Raw genomic sequence first — 17,735 nt, forward strand, 5'->3', positions numbered from 1 at the left:
GGATGCTGTGAAACTTGTCGCGGGATAGAGGTGAGAGACGGCTTTATATACCGGCTTCCTCTTGCACTGATTGGTTGATTTACCTGAACGTGCGCCTCCCGAATTTAGTTAAATAAAACTTCATACTGTTTTTATGTATGTGTCGTGTCTGTATTCCTGCAGCATAAACAGTTGAGCATTGTGCTAACAATAGGATTGATAAAATGTATACTTTGAATGCAATGTAAGTCATTTGGATAAAAGCCTCAAATGGCAAATCTTTTAAAAATCAATAACAAGATGGAATTTGTTTAGGTTTAATCGAGGCATTAATCAAATAGAGCTAACTTTTATTAAAACAGTGTAATATCTTTGTATTATTATTGTAATTTCCTCTTTTTAACAGCACAAAAAAAAAAAAAAAAATCCAGACAAAAAAAAATCAAAATGCCTCCTCCAGCGGTTCCACATGGCATGTGCCTAAAAGTCATGGATGACCGCAACATGAAGGGTGGCATGGGCTCTGAAACAAATCCTTTGAAGTTCATGAATCAGGACTACAACATTTTACAAGACTACTGTCTCAAAACAAGACAGAGATTTGTGGATGAGTTTTTCCCGCCAGACCCTCGTTCCATTGGCGAAGGGCTGCTGAAGCCAGAAGTCATGGCCCGAGTGGAGTGGATAAGACCAACGGTATGTAATCTACTTCCTTAAGGCTTCATCTTTAACGTGTTCTGATAATATTGCACACTTAATTAGAAGTGTAAAACTGTACAACTTTTGTTGAAAGCTAAAAAGATGTGACTGTGACAATCTAAACGCTTGAAAGAATTTAAAAGACACTACCTAAAACCACTATCAATCACATCCCTTTCACAGAATGCATCAGTTGATCAAATGCCAAATACTGAAAGTATGACTTACTTTCTTTCAGAAATTGTGTCCAGATGCAGCTGAATTTATCGTAGAGTCAGTGTCTAGGTTTGACTACTCCCAAGGGAAAGTAGGTACGTCTGGGTAACCACAAAACAATATTTTTTTCTTCCCTCTGAGCATCACACTAGGTGGTGCTATAATAAGTGCATTTGTGTGTTACATTTTTCCCCCCTTTAAATCCTTAAGCCCCAGAATCATACGTCGGATTTTGTTTGCCCACAGGGAATTTTTTGCACCATTTTGAATTTTCTGGAAAACCTATTATTTTGGTTTGATTTGCACAAAACTTGTGACCCTCATGACAAAATTATATTATATTGCACTTACAATATAATTAGTTTACAAAGGAATGTTATTTTAACTTTCATTTATCCTAATAATATATACTGCTGTCTAATAAAAACGAAGATACAATATGATTTGTCTTTTATAAAATACAGAATAACACATCTGACACACTGAAAAGATGAATGGCAACATCCCTGTATCCTTTAGTACCTGATGATTGTCTCTTGTGGCTATATTTAGGCTTAAATTTCTGCTAAAAACAAAGTAAATACCTTCTCTAGCAAAACTAGAAAAAATCAGAAATGACTTGTGGAATATGAAAGATATCAAATTCACTGTGCCAATTACTGTTTTTTTCCCCCCTCTATCTCAGGAAACTGCTGGTTTCTGGCCTCTGTTGGGGCTCTAACATTTCAAAGCAAATTATTACAAAAGGTCATGCCAGACGGACAGTCATTCAGCCGCAATTATACTGGTTTATTTCACTTCAGGGTAAGTTCCTCTTATTTCATGCCATAATTTCCTACAATTATTTTGATAATATTATCCAGAATCGAAACCCCAAGCAATAGTTAATTCCTGTTTTGTCTTTTAATATACACTATATTGCCAAAAGTATTGGGACATCCCTCCAAATCATTGAATTCAGGTGTTCCAATCACTTCCATGGCCACAGGTGTATAAAATGAAACTCCTAGGCATGCAGACTGCTTCTACAAACATTTGTGAAAGAATGGGTCACTCTCAGGAGCTCAGTGAATTCAAGCGTGGTACCGTGATAGGTTGCCACCTCTGCAATAAGTCCATTCGTGAAATTTCCTCACTACTAAATATTCCACGGTAAACTGTTAGTGGTATCATAACAAAGTGGAAGCAATTGGGAACAACAGCAACTCAGCCACAAAGTGGTAGGCCACGTAAAATCACAGAGTGGGGTCAGCGCATGCTGAGGCGCACAGTGCGCAGAGGTCGCCAACTTTCTGCAGAGTTTAGCTCAAGAACAGTGCGTAGAGAGCTTCATGGAATGGGTTTCCATGGCCGAGCAGCTGCATCTAAGCCTTACATCACCAAATGCAATGCAAAGCGTCAGATGCAGTGGTGTAAAGAACGCCGCCACTGGACTCTAGAGCAGTTGAGACGTGTTCTCTGGAGTGACAAATCACGCTTCTCTGTCTGGCAATCAGATGGATGAGTCTGGGTTTGGCGGTTGCCAGGAGAACTGTACTTGCCTGACTGCATTGTGCCAAGCGTAAAGTTTGGTGGAGGGGGATTATGGTGTGGGGTTGTTTTTCAGGGGTTGGGCTTGGCCCCTTAGTTCCAGTGAAAGGAACTCTTAATGCTTTAGCATACCAAGACATTTTGGACAATTTCATGCTCCCAACTTTGTGGGAACAGTTTGGGGATGGCCATGACTTCCTGTTCCATGACTGCGCACCAGTGCACAAAGCAAGGTCCATAAAGACATGGATGAGCGAGTTTGGTGTGGAGGAACTTGACTGATAAAACACACTCCTAAACCTTGTGGAAAGCCTTCCCAGAAGAGTTGAGGCAGTTATAGCTGCAAAGGGTGGGCCAACTCCATATTAAACCCTACAGATTTAGAATGGGATGTCATTAAAGTTCATGTGCACGTAAAGGCAGGCGTCCCAAAACTTTTGGCAATAGTTAAAAGACAATATAGTATAAACATAATATAGTTTTTCACTTAGTGTTCTGCTTATTTAAACATACAGTTCTGGCGTTTCGGAAATTGGTATGATGTTGTGATTGATGACAAACTGCCAACAATTGACTACCAGCTGATTTTTGTGCAATCAAAAACATATAATGAGTTCTGGCCAGCCTTGTTGGAGAAAGCGTATGCCAAGTAAGTGCCTGTACATCTTCTAGTGACTTTATGTGAAAATATAATTTCAAGTATATGTAAGGAATAGTGCTGTTGTATTCAATACAAGCACGGCTGTAATTCAACCTGTGGTTTGTGTGCAGTAATAGACTATATATGTCTATTACATTGCGGGATACAATTTAGAGTTTGAATGACTGTTACAGGTTGTGCGGCTCCTACGCTGACATGCATGCTGGTCGAGTATCTGAGGCCCTCATGGACTTCACCGGTGGGGTTCATATTCACTACGATCTGAAAATGGCTCCAACTGATTTGTGGGAGATAATGTACCGTGCTTTCCAGTCAGAAGTCCTTATGGGCTGTGAAACTCCACAAGGGGTGAGCCAAAAAAAGAAAAAAGACTATATTGCACAGTCTCCAAAAACTTTTATTACTATATATAGAGCCTGACACAGAGATAAGGACTGAAACATACACCATTTTCATTGACATCTATAAAAAACTCACTTGTAGCACCTTTTAAGCAATGACATTTACACCACACATTATTTCCTGATAATTTTTCTGTTTCCACAGAATAAGAATGAGGAAGAGTTACGAAATGGCATAATTCTGGGCCACGCTTACACTGTGACAAATGTTTACCAGGTAAGACTGCCCAAAATCAACTCTCAGCATGCATCAGATTCATATAAGGTCTCAAGGTAAATATTTTAGGGGCAAAAGATGATATTTGGAAGCCAACCAATACCCATGCTTTAGATGCTTATATGTGATTTAGCCTTTTTGCATAATTCTTAGTGTTTGTTCTGCTCATTGCTTGAAGTGGGAAAAAAAGTGCCGGTGGGGGAGGTTCTCATTTCAAATCATGTACCGGGGGCTGGGCGGTCAGAATACCACAAGTCGTTCCACATCCGTAAGACTTTTGTTCATTTTCGGAACACAAATTAAGATCTTTTTGATGAAGTCTGAGAGGTTTCTGTCCCTCCATAGAGATCCAATGCAACTACCACTTTCAAGGTCCATAAAGTTAGGAAATACATCATTAATGTACTCCATGTGACTCCAGTGGTTTTACTCCATTTTTATAAAGTGACGTGAGTGCTTTGCGCAAAAAAAACATAATTTATGACTTTACTTACAAAAATATTAATCTGTAACGCGCGTTCACAAGAGAACGACGTATACGTATTGTGTTCAGATTCGCACGTCAATACAACGCACATGTGCAAGTGTTCACGAGAGCAACACGACGCATGCGTTTTGTGTTCACGTGAGAGATGACATTGTTGCACGAACACGCTTTGGATGATATTACTTTGTAACTAACATTATCCAAAGTAAATGTAAATGTGTTCCGAAGATGAACAAAGGTCTTACGGATGTGGAACCACACAGGGTGAATGATTAATGACAGAATTTTCATTTTTGGGTGAACTAGCCTTTTAAAATATAGAGAACAGGCCCACTTCGAGCACTAGTTCTGCTAAGACAGTAGTGAGAAATGAAAAAATCACTTTGATTGGTCTGTATTAAAAATCAAATAAGGGGTGTTCAAACCTTTTGATGCCAAAATCCCCTTTCAAGGGACCCCCTTCATTAACAGCTGCGATATAAATTCATGTATGATCCATTTATACTATGTGAGGAAAAGGACCTTAACCACAGGTTGCTTCAGGGCGACTTTTCAGAATCTTTTTTTAAACTTGTTCCTGTTAGAAAGTATGTTGGAACTTGCTGGGGAAAAATCATTGACTTATTGAACAGCACAAATAATTAGAAATAAACATGGATTTTACTTCAAAATTCTGGTAAATTACAAAATAAAGCTACTAAAGGCTAAAGCTACTGGTAATATTAGAAAGATCTGCCACATTTTTATACTACTATATATATAAAATCATGCTCCACAGGTCATGAGTGGTAGATATCCAGTTAAGCTGGTGAGATTGTTCAACCCATGGGGAGAAAAAGAGTGGAATGGAGACTGGAGTGACAAGTAAGAACTGATTTTATTTAACCACACATTTTAGAAATTTAGAGTCTCTTTTAGTTTTAGTCTGTCCGATATGGAACAAATTTTATTCTCTAGGACAAAACACTTGAGATGCACATTCTCGTTTTCAAGGGTGTCCTAATTAATACACAATATACAAACACAAAAAAGCACAAACAACACCAACAAAAAGAATTTCAAAACACAACATAAAACAACAACAACATGATTAGCAAAACATTAATAAATGATCCAATAAATGACAACTAACAAATGTTTGTAACGAGTGCAGTGTAGTTGAATCTAAAGAGTGATGCGTGAAGCAGAATGACTACGAAACACGAGTTTTAATAAACACAGAAAGCAAGTGAACACTACAAACATGGCTTTTTTTTATTATGAATTGACAAGGTACAAAACATTAAACATGATAATGCATCATCCAGAGGACCCCAACTGATCCTTGTGACAGAGTGAAAAGGTTTGTAGATCTCTCTTAAATACTGGTAAAAACTGATCATTTGTGGACCCAACAGTGAGCCCTGAGGTACGCCTCTTTCTTGAATAAACAGATAATTTTCCCTTTGAATAACACATTGTTTTCTGTTACGTAAATAAGAATTACACCACAATAAAGCATTTTGAGAAAGACCAACTGCAAAAAGCTCATCTAACAATAAGTAATTATCAATTAAACCAAAGCCTTCTTGAGATCGATAAAACTAGCCCCTGTAAGGCTGCCAATCATTTGTCAATTTTAGAAGAGCAGAAGTTGTTCAGAATCCAAATTGGAAAGGTGATAAAATATTATTAAAATATCTTATTTTCTAGGTACTTTGATAACAAATTATAAATTAATTGTTCAAATACTTTAGCAATAACACAAATTATTGATATTGGTCTATCATTTTGTGGATCAAAAATGTCACCTTCTTTATACTGATTTGAGTAATACAAGAATACTTCCAGATAGCTGGTAGCTTACATGAGGATATGAGAAGCAAATGTAATGTATCTAAGCTAAATCCCATCAGGTCCAGTATCATTATTAAGACTGAGCTGATCAATAACATTCAAAACTTTGTTATTTAAGAGTAATTTTAGTAAAAACTGACAGAGTAGATTTATTGAAGCTATTGAAATAAGAATGATTAGATGTTAAATTAGAACAGACAGTAGAAAACATTGACCAAATACTTGAGCAATAGATAGGGAATCATGAATTATATCACAAAATAGTAGCAGTTTAACATCATAGCAGATAAAACAACTGGCAGTAAAAACAACAAATATGATTTTTTTTTTGCAGTTTTCAATGAACACAAAAATTAAATTTCATGATTATTGCAAAGTCAAAATTATCCTTTATTCTGACATTAATTTGTGCTACTCTAAATCTTTCTCAGCTAGTTGAGACACCTAATTTGAAGGATTATAAAAAGTCAGCATTAATTTATCTTATTTTTTACAAATGTTCCAGTGTAATCCCTGTGTCGTTGCTATAGTTAGAGATACTAAACTACCTAAGCAGAAACCATGTATTATTGCAAAAAGGTGTATGAGATATTTTAATGAGCAAAGTTTTCTCATTGACCTTGTTCTTTTTGATTGGGATAGGATTTTTCTTATCCCTGATGTCAAGTTTGCATGGAAATATTTTTATGATGGTTTTACATTGATTCTTAATAGGCACACACCTTTTAAGAAATTTTGAGTTAAAGCTAAAGCTGATTAATTTTATTGCAAAAACTACAAAAAAATTTAAATAATCCCAAGAAATTTTGGCAGAATATAAACTACATAATAGGTAACAAAAATACCTCTAATTTTCCTTCATGTATAATATGGATTCTACTAGCATATCTGATCAAATGCTTAATTGTTTTAACAAGCATTTTATTGCCTCTAGGTCACAAAATCTTACATGCTCAAATTATCATTTTTTTAATGCTGAAATTCACTTTAAAAAGGAAGAGTTCAGTTTTGAATATCAAGAGTTCTGATGTTCATAAAGCACTTAAATCAGTTGATATAAATAAATCACCAGTCCCTGATTGTGTGCAACCTATTAATTTGAAATTAGCAGATGATATTATTTTGTCCCCTTTAACTTATCTTTTTAATCCTTCATTAGATACTGGTGTTATTCCAAAAATTGGGAAATCAGCTTTTGCTGTTCCCTTATTAAAAGGGGGAGATCCCACTATCTTATAGCCAATCTCAAAGCTTTGTGTTCTATCAAAGATTTTTAGAGTCTTATTAAAGGTACAATATGTAATAGTTTATCCGCTAGAAGTCACTAGAAGCCTATTCAAAACAAAGGCGTAGCTTGATGACGTTAAGTTTTAGAGCAGAATCTTGGGACATGTGGTCTCCATCTCAACGGACGGTGCAAAAGAATATGGATTGGAGTCGGGAAGAAATCATGTTCATGGATGCGATTATTAACGTTACTGTAGTATGAAGCAGAGCAGGACCGAGTGTTGTGGGAGCTGAACGAAGCCGCTGGAGCGATTGCGCAACACACGCCTCACGAGCAGCGGAACTTTTATTATGCCACAGTCGCCGGCGCTGCTTCTGCTTTTCTGGTCATGAGTATGAGGTAACACAGCTCTGTTTATCATATTAGATACATTTGAGTGTGTTGAAAATGATGTTATGTCTGTGCGTTCGCTCGGCGGCTGCTGCGAGACACTTGTTTGAGACGCACCGCAGTAAGCTCATCGATTTTAGAATATCATATTAAATGCTGGATGTCTTGTGTTGAATGGCATACAATTAATTTTAAAACGTATTGTATGATGGAGAAAATTATGTAGTACTGTTAATAAAAATAAAGCTGCATCTGATTATGCTATGTTAGCTATTTGACAAAATAGTGTTTTTCTCTAAAGCATGGTAAAGAATGGTCCTCGAAAAAAATCAAGAAAATTGATTTAAACAATAAGACTGAACGTGTTGAGCTATATAACAACAATTTGTTTTCTTTATATATATATATATCAAAACAGATGTTCCCTTGTCTATTAAAACTTGTAATATTTTAAAGCGTCTTTGGTGTTTCCATGGTTTCTACAAAATAAAACCGGAAACCGAGGCAGACCAAGGGTTAACGCGGCTATGACGCAATTGACAGGCGACTCCTCACACGTCCCGGAGCCTTGGTTAAAATTCCAATTTTCTCACGATTTACAAATATTTGGAAACATTTGGGATATTGTAAGTACTCACGTGAACAAAATATATAACACTGGCCTAGTGGTTTTTGGATATTTTACTGCAGAAATATTACATATTGCACCTTTAATGAACAGTTGACATGTTATTTGAATGTAATCAAAGTCCCATCTAATAATCAATCAGGGTTTCGTAAGAAACATTGTACCACAACAGCCTCTCTGAAAGTTTTAAATGATATTGTGGAATCCGTGGATAAAGCTGATTATTGAGCTTTCCTTTTTATTGATTTATCAAAGGCTTTCGACACATTGGATCATGAACTATTGCTGCATAGATTAAAGAGTGTTAGTTTATAAAATCATGTTATTTTCTAGTTTAAAAACTATTTAAGTGGAAAAACTCAATGTGTACAGGTTGAAGGTAAATGATCTGGACTACTGGAGATTGTTAAAGGTGTTTCCCAAGGATCTGTGTTGAGGCCCCTTTTATTTACTATCTACATAAATAGTCTTGATTGTGATATTCAGGATGCAAATGTTCACTTTTATGCAGATGACACTGTCATGTATTGTAGTGCGTCTTCTAATCAGCAAGCCCTGCATAAGCTTCAATGGGCTTTTGATGTCATTCAGTCCCTGTTTCATACACCAAAACTTGTTTTGAATGCTGATAAAACCAAGCTTATGTTATTTTCAAGCTTGAAAAAAATAAATAGTAAATCTTATTCCTCTCCAGACTTTACAAGGAAATGTGATCGAGTTAGTAAAAGAGTATAAATATCTTGGCATCATTGTTGATGATACATTATCTTTTAGCTCTCACATAACTCAGTTAATGAGAATGTTTGTTTTACTTAATTCTTTCAGATCACCCTTGTGGAACACAGTGAGTAATGAGGACCGCAAACAACATCTTCTGGACGATAATGGAGAGTTCTGGTGAGCATGAACCATGTTTAAAAATTACATTTTACATACGAATTACATTTTGTCTAGGATTTATTTAGGAAGAGTTTTTTTTTTTTTGTTGCAGGATGTCAATGGAAGATTTCCTTAAAACATTTGACAACATTGATATCTGCTGTTCCTATCCTGATTTTCTGGAAGGAAAGTCTGCATCTCGCTGGATTTCCAAGTACCACAATGGCAGCTGGGTTATTGGGAGTACAGCTGGAGGCTGCATAAATCATCAAGGTGCTTTTCATTAATTATAATTATAAAGTCATCAGTGCAAATCTGCTAATAACACCCATGTCCTGTAATTGTAGACACCTTCTGTACCAACCCCCAGTTTTGGCTGAAGATTAATGAGATGGATAAGGCATGTGAGCAGGGCCAGAGCAATGTTTTGGTGTCCCTCATACAGAAACCTGATAAGAGAAACAGACGCCTTGCTGCACACCATGGCATCGGCTTCTGCGTGTTTGCAGTCAGTATTAACAAAAAAATGCAAAGGCAGTAAATATGGTTATATAATGATGCCTTTGTGCTTATAATATAATCTTTATTTTTATTTTGAACTTTTACAGGTTCCACCCAAGGTAAGTAAAATTTACTCACAATTTCTGTTGTTAATCACAGTGGTTTAAAAGTTTTTCAGGTTGTATTAATACATATTGCATAAGTTGCCACCTTTCTGACACATTAGTTTTGCATGTTCAGTGCTTGTTTTTGCAAACTTGTTTTTGTTTCAGATGAGATCTGAGGGAAAGTTTGGATCAGACTTTTTCAAACACAGAAAGCCTGTGGCAACAAGCGGGGACTTTCAGGTTGCAAGACAGGTGATGAGCTTCTTCAGGCTGGAGCCAGGACAGTATCTCATTGTACCGTCCACTTACAGCCCCAATAAGAATGCAGAATTCATCCTGTCCATTCTGTGCAAAAATGAGATCCACATTCAGTAAGTTGCATGAAGGACTGAGAGATTAATGACTTTACATTATTCAACATTTAAGTAATTATTTATGCTTGGAATAAGATTAAACATTCACAGTGACCCATACTGAAAAACTGACTAATTTATAAACTAAAATGTTCACAATCATGTGCATTATTACACAGGTAATTTTTAAAATATGTGTTTTTAATTCAGAAAGGACACAGAAAGGAACGAGAAAGATTTTCTTGTGGATCTTGTAGGCGAGTCTGAGGTAATAATACACAGAATCATTTTGTAAAATTTTTAGTATTCTCTTAAATATGTCAGTATGTGCAATCAGAGAATTATTCACTGAAATATTGCTTCTTTCAACATATCTCTGCAATTTCCACTAAATCCTATCTTTGTCCTGTTTTTGTTAAAGGGGGATTAACATGCCAATCTCATGCTAATCTTGAGTACCTATAGAGTAGTAGTGCATTCTTCATATCTCCGAAAAGTCTTTAGTTTTATCATATTTATAAAAGATACGCTGTACCGAGTCTTTCCGAAAACAGCCGAGTGCCTGGAGGCGTGCCATGTGAGCGGAGCTAAAGAGTGACGAGCATGCGTAGCTTTTGCGTAGCGATCGTCTGCAAGCTATCAATGGTCAGCTGAACAAATGTATGTAAACACACACAATACACCATCACATTATCCATGGATAACTTTTGAATTACTATAATGAATATAGCGTATAGTGAATGATGAATAATGAATTTATGAATTCACTACGTTCGTGTTGTTTACATTATATGCACTTAGGCGCCTATTGCCAACAAAACAGAAATTTGATGCAGTTTTACTCACCACCTGCGGTTCCGACTCATGACCGGAATCATTATCGCTGTGACCGCTCCATCTTTCAGTTTCAAACGATCTGTAAATCCAGCGTAGAACTGGGCTTTGTTTATGAAACCATAAGCGCTGATCCTGAGGGCTCGAGCAGCCACGGAAAAAAACAAGATATTCTCCATTCATTTTAACCAATAAGAAAGTGATTGCAACTATCAGACATGACTTTATCCTTACTTTGATAGTTTATTTAAGGCAGTTTCTATGGTTATTTTAATAACAAATATCGAGAGCGCATCAATGTAATGCGTGAGCACAAATCTCTCAGCTTCACTTAACACTGGGTTCTTTGGGAAGCAAGGTTATCTTTCCCTCACAACCAAAAACACACTTCTTTGGTGACATTGTTGATTTCATGGTCTAAAAACAAAGTGACAAATCTTTCTCGAGCAAGTCCTGTGCAGGTTTGCCGATGACTTCCGTAAAGCCGAACGAAGCGCGTTGATGGGCGCGCTCTTGCTTTCTCACTCTGGTCGATGTGTGCACGTGTGCTCTTCCAGGAGAAGTGCCCGTACAAGGAATTCCGTCCTTTATTACATAATAAAGGGCCATACTCGAAAAAAAAAAGTGCAAAGTTTGTGAGCAATCTGAAGAGTATTTTTGGCACAGAAATACTCCGTTATACGTCCAACTCGTTTTTTGAAACTTTGGCCATGTTTAGCATTAGAATCCAACTCTTTAACAGTGTAAATAAGTCAGAATGCATGAAATAGCATTAGACCCCCCCCTTTAATTCTCCTGAGATGGGAATGAAATTCAATTGTACAAATAAAGTTAGTTACAACTTCAGAATTTATTACATAAACAACCTTCTCTGAATATTACACTATTTTTTATACTTTAAAATATTAATTCTAAAATATTTTTTTATCAAATAAATATACCTAAATTAAACTTGCTAACATTTTAACATTCAATTTAAGATTTGAGCATTGGCTATTACTTAATATCTGATATTATCTTAAAATTGTAAAGTGTAGATTGTAATATCAGACATTTATTTTCTGCTTCAGAAATGGGAACTCTAATTGTGCTTTTTAGTAGTTGCAAATGAAACAGTCTTCTCTTTTCTCATGTTTAGGCTGGATACACTGAACAAGAGGATGAAGCATTGAACAACAAAATTCTGTTTCGACAATATTCTGATCAGGTAAATATGAAAGATAATATATTATCAAAAAATTAAATTTAATCCAAAATTAAACTACAGCTGCTACACGCTTCAAACTCTTGAATGTCTTCTTCGGAAACAGTACAAGGTTGTTGATGCTGAGAAACTTCAACAGCTTCTTCATGAAAATCTGCTTAGAGGTGAGAGCTTTAAAATCCTGTAAATTCTTTGTGAAATAGCTAGTTTAGGAATCTTAAATTGCTACAAATGTCATAAATCTCACACATGTGACATGCATTTTAGGGAATAAAAATACTGAAGGATTTGGCCTGGATTCCTGCAGAAGTATAATTGCCATGTCAGATGTATCCTTTTTTCCCCTTCAACATGTCATTAAAATATAATTTGTGAATGATGATTTTTGATTGATCCCCATGGTTCAGCTTGTTTTTGCAGTCGTACTGAAGAAACATGTTTTAGCTCTAGAAATATTCCCTGACTGTAACAATACAAATAGTTCTCTGTCACTGGAAGACTTTGTGGATCAGAATTTCTTCGTCTGTGGAACCGCATTATGACATACAAGGTGTGTGGATTTGAGTCTGGAATTAGCTATGTATTTTTATTGTATTAAGACAAGAAATATAGCTAAGTTTTATTAAGACATTTATATTTTCTACAGCGTATCTTCTACACCATGGACTCTTCCAAAGATGGTGTTCTGTCTTTGAGCGAACTGCAAAACGCTTTCAAGAAAACAGGTTGAATTCAGTTTATACTTTGCTGTAGTAAAAGATTGTGTAAGTATCACTGCTGGTGGGAACTGTTACTTCCAGCATATAGCTGCCCAGTGACCTATAAAATTGAATGCAGAGATATTGTGATATATAGGCCTACACATTTCATCACACATTGTATAGATAGATATTTATCTATAGATACTTATATCATGGTTCTTGTACCCTAGGCATGCATCTAAATGAAGACATCCTGAATCTCATGTTTGTGCGGTATGGTGGTGCTTCAGAACAGATCTCTCTGGAGGGCTTCATTTGCCTTGTCATGCGTTTGAACTGCATGGCTAGTGAGTAAAAAATTCCAAGGATCAGCATTCTCCCCTAAAAGTGATTGTAGAGTCATCGAGACTTGAAATTTTCAGGCCTGGTATTACTCACACTGTCTACAATGTCAGCAAGGCCTGATGGGGGCGCTACAGCGGTCAAAAGTACGAAAAATCTCATAACTCCTGAACCATTAGGCGTAGGCTCAAGTTTCTTATATCGTTGGAATCCTTGGCTCAAGACAAATAACATGTTCAGATCATGCTCATCAAATTTGACATTCTGAAAAGTTGAAATTACAATTCACACTCCCTAATGGCCGCCAAAACGTTCGAAGTGGGTGGAGCCACTTTTACTAAAATGGCTTTAACTTGTGAGCGGAATGAGATATTTTTTTTTACCAAACTCAGCACACCTATGTATGAGCTTGTTCTGTGATCGCGTGAAAAAGGACAGGGCGACTGGCCACTTGGAGGCGCTATAACACCAAAAAAACTGTTGGCTATGACTAGTTCACTGTTAGTCCGATTGACTTGAAAATTGGCACGCAGTGTTTTTGTGCGAGGTGCCATGATTGTCTATGAGGATATTGGCGTATCTCAAAAACATGTCTGCCATTGGCCAATGAAGTTTGAGCAGCTATCAGACAAGGTTAACGGAGGCCAATTGGACCAAACTTGCTGGGCCTGTTTGACTCACGGCCCTAGAGGCCTGTGAGAAATTGGAAATTTTTCATGTGCGTAAAGGATTGTATATTGCGCGATTTTTCACACACGCCCACGACATTCATACCACATGGTAGAACTCTTCATTCTAAGAAACTTTGCCTCTAGGTCCGGCTCTGTCCATCGAATCGTTTGTTAAATATTGGAGATTATTTCGAAAACCAACTTTGGCAAACTAGTCCTAGTTTTTTGGTCAACCTCGATAAAACCACTGTGGCACAATTCTCAGGACTCTCTAGGTCAATAGTTATCAAAAAAATGTTGAACTTTGGCCTTTGGATAGCTATAGCAGGGTCATTTAACAAACAGACATTGCCAACTCTACCCAAAAGCCTATCATTCCTAAATGAAAAACTTCGCATCATTACGTGAGCACATGCGGCACATGATTTTAAAGAAGCATGCATTCCTTTATGGAGATCGCCCCATAGGTGGGGCTGTTAAATAGGTGTAAAAACCATATATTTCCTATGGGAATTATGTATTTGCTATAAATGGTCTTTTCCATCTATGATCCAAGTGGTTACATGCTTGGCTAAATAAAACATAATACCTTTTTACGCATGTGCTTAAAGGCCTTAAAGCACTTGAACACCGATAATTGCTGCTTGCAGCTATATTTTTATTATTATTATTATTGTTGATTTATTACATTTTAACAGCATTTATTCTCTTCATCAGGCATATTTCAGAGACTCTGTGAAAATGGGAAGATATCTCTTAATGAGAGTGAGGTAATCCTGATGTAAACATTTAAATTTTTTCCATATCTCCAACCACATACAAGTGTTTAAAAAATCTGCTTGATTGTCTTTGTTATTTTTGGTCATTCAAAGTATATACATTCACAACCTATTTCTGTGTATCTGTGTTTTAGTGGATAGGACTCACCATGTACTCATGAGGCAAAGTCTGATTGCCAGGAGGTTTGCCAACAAATGCTTTTCTTCTTCGTCCTTTTATCCCTCTAAGAATTAAAATGCTTTTTTTTTTTTTTCTTAAAATTATCATTTGATATAAAATTTCACATCAAACTGTGTAATCATGTTGTTATAACTGTTTATTTGAAAAGTATTTCATGTAATGTATGTATTTCTCATTGTATACACTTGGAATCACTGTTGGTGAAAAGAAATGCATTCAAGCTGATGCTATTTTGATTAGCTTATTTTTAAAATTGTCAGAAAGATTCTAAAGTAATATTTGTCAACATCTTATAAGGGGCATTTGGGTCTATGATACTTGGAGAGATCTATCCATTAGCAGTCACATTCATCTAAATGACAGTTGCTTTGGCTCCCGCATGCAGAGTTGTGAGACACTGACATGCCAGGAAAAAGTGTTTTGGTGTCAGTTTAGGAGTATTGCTTGTCTGACATCAGCCACATTGATAAGGACATGTAAAGGTCTATATTATATTTTTAGATGCAATCTAATTGATTTTTAAAACACTGTACTAATGAATCTGTACTTTTATTAATGAATTTAATTACTGTCTGTAGTATGTAATATATGCAAAATTAAGTACTTTGCATGCATATTTATGGTAAGATGGTGTATGATTCACTTTTGCCGCATATAACCAGATGAATGTTTTTTTCCCCCCTCCTGACACTCCACAAAAGAGCTCAAAGCCTTATATATCCCAGTTTTGATTTTTTGATTTCTTCCTTTCTTCCATATATACATTTTGCTTGGAAAGATAACTCTTGATGAGAGTGAGGTAATCTGAAATAAACATTTTAATAAAGATGTTTGCTTGATTTTCTTCTTTGCTGTTTTTCATTTGTAGTTCATAAATTTACAACCTATTTTTGTGATATCTGTGTTAGTGAGGGAACATGAGGGATGAATGAACGTCTGCTCGCCACAAGGTTTGCCTATAAAGAAGCAGTGTAAAAAGAAATCTTTTGATTGCGATATATTTAAAAGTATAATTAAGTATTCTAAGTATACTTGACTTGTAGTTGTGTTTAATCTTTTGATTGATTCACATTTTACATACTGTCTTATAAACGTACATTGTTTGAAAATATTGATTTATAAAGAAAATAGATGTGTTCGCAATTTTGAGTACCTGAATTTTTGTGTAGGCTAGCTAAGAGTTAAAAAACCTTGACAATACAAAACATTATACATCCAAAATAGCAATTAAAATTATATATGTTAAAAAAATGATGACTAAAAATAAAGTTATAGCTCTTACCTTTTCCTCCGAAAACTCCCGGTTGACTGACGACCGTTGCAGATCAAAATGACGCGCATGCGCAGTACTCCAAATGTCCGTAAGCGCTGCTAGTAGTTTCCAATTCAAATTACGTCACAGTTATTAACTGTGTCTGCATCAGGTCAGTAACTAGTTTGTATGTCTGTTCTTCCTATGTAGAGTAGCAATTAATGAGAGTATAAACCCTTTAATTTAAACGTCCTCATGTGAGTAGCTTTTATATACAGTAGTTCTGTTGTGTTTTATGTTTGTTCTGAGAATAGACATGACTTTTTCCCTACATAACGTGCAATATTATAAAACAACATTCGGAAGCAAGAAATAGTAGCTACTACATTAAAGCAATTCTAAGATGGCATTATGTGTATTACTAAAGTATGTCAATCATCAATAGAACGCCACCCTCAGGCTGAATAAAGCAAGGACAAAAGTGTGTCAAATTGTGTTCAGCGATTAGAATATAAAACTTACAAAATGGTTATTATAAACTAGCGCTAAGACCCACAATCTGCCCTACCTAAATTTATGGCCAAGAGCCACTACTGTTTATGAAATATCAAAAAACTATGACATTTTTTAAAAGCTATGAAAACAACGCCTACTTAAAGAGATATATCACCCAAAAAATGAAAATTCTGTCATCATATACTCCCCCTCAAGTTGTTCCAAACCTGTGTAAATTTCTTTGTTCTGCTGTACACAAAGGAGGATTTTTGGAAGAATGTTTGTAACCAAGCAATTTAGATGAATGAAAAACTGATATATACTGCCATCATGTCACCCGTTCTCCACCAGAGGTCACTGACACTAAATTAGTGAGTTTCATTCCCATCGTCATCTGTAATCATTAAATATATTCAACATCAATATCTTTGATAATGTAGTAGTCTACTAACAACTCAAACTGACTATGCCATCCCCTAATGAAGAAACCACAATATCAGAATAAATAAACACAAAATATAATAAAATTTTTATTGTAGCCTACGCCTACTAACATGGTGAATGCAGGATAAGTTCATTGACTGTATTGGATTTAAATAGGTACCTCAATAAAGACCTACCAATCATGAGTGTTCATTTATTTAGAAATGTCACATACCATTACATACTATAGTCATAATTTATATACTCCTCATAATAAATATATCTAAACATATTCATTACAATTAATATAAATTGTAATTCATGATCATTGTAACGATGAAACCTGCAGTAGAATGTCACATTCAGAGCAAGTCTAGGCAGGATCAACTGGTTTCTGCTGCAATGAATGCATTTTTGAAGGCCTAACCCATACTGTACAAGCGAGCTGATATAAACTGTAATAGAGTGTCTAGAGCAGCATGTATTTTATATTATGCACAGAAATAAGCCATGTCTAACAATTTGTCCTTCAAGAAAATAATAATAATAGTAATAACTTGCTTATGTGAAATATGTAGACAAATGTTTTGTCCTTTGGCAAATGTGGAGGATTTCAGTTTCTTGTAATGACAAAAGTTTAGATGAGCTTCTGTCAATCACTTCTTTGTTATAAAGTGGGGCGGGGCTTCTACAGGTGTTTTGAAGCGTGAAGTAGGGCAAAAGTGTATAAAAACCAGTCAG

The 17,735-nt window shown here is 35.9% G+C and overlaps 1 protein-coding gene across 1 annotated transcript; it reads left to right on the top strand.

Moving 5' to 3' along the window:
* The first annotated feature begins 79 nt into the window (after window positions 1–79).
* On the top strand, window positions 80–15,663 carry LOC127498407 (calpain-8-like). The gene is made up of 21 exons (XM_051867714.1): window positions 80–675; window positions 917–989; window positions 1,580–1,698; window positions 2,940–3,073; window positions 3,259–3,433; window positions 3,632–3,703; window positions 4,969–5,054; window positions 9,098–9,169; window positions 9,264–9,424; window positions 9,499–9,659; window positions 9,760–9,771; window positions 9,925–10,130; window positions 10,323–10,380; window positions 12,085–12,153; window positions 12,257–12,314; window positions 12,418–12,479; window positions 12,632–12,700; window positions 12,797–12,875; window positions 13,082–13,198; window positions 14,582–14,634; window positions 14,778–15,663. Exons 1-21 carry the CDS (start codon window positions 427–429, stop codon window positions 14,802–14,804), a joined length of 2,112 nt encoding a protein of 703 aa, XP_051723674.1. The 5' UTR covers window positions 80–426; the 3' UTR covers window positions 14,805–15,663.
* Window positions 15,664–17,735: the final 2,072 nt, after the last annotated feature.

The sequence above is a fragment of the Ctenopharyngodon idella genome, chromosome 17 (assembly GCF_019924925.1).
Source record: "Ctenopharyngodon idella isolate HZGC_01 chromosome 17, HZGC01, whole genome shotgun sequence".
NCBI classification, from domain to species: domain Eukaryota; kingdom Metazoa; phylum Chordata; class Actinopteri; order Cypriniformes; family Xenocyprididae; genus Ctenopharyngodon; species Ctenopharyngodon idella.

Excerpts from the sequence above, each read along its gene's own strand:
- LOC127498407 (XM_051867714.1), top strand. The coding sequence starts at position 427 with ATGCCTCCTCCAGCGGTTCCACATGGCATGTGCCTAAAAGTCATGGAT. Across the intron at positions 676-916 it reads TGGAGTGGATAAGACCAACG|AAATTGTGTCCAGATGCAGC; the intron begins GTATGTAATCTA and ends ACTTTCTTTCAG. Across the intron at positions 3,434-3,631 it reads GCTGTGAAACTCCACAAGGG|AATAAGAATGAGGAAGAGTT; the intron begins GTGAGCCAAAAA and ends CTGTTTCCACAG.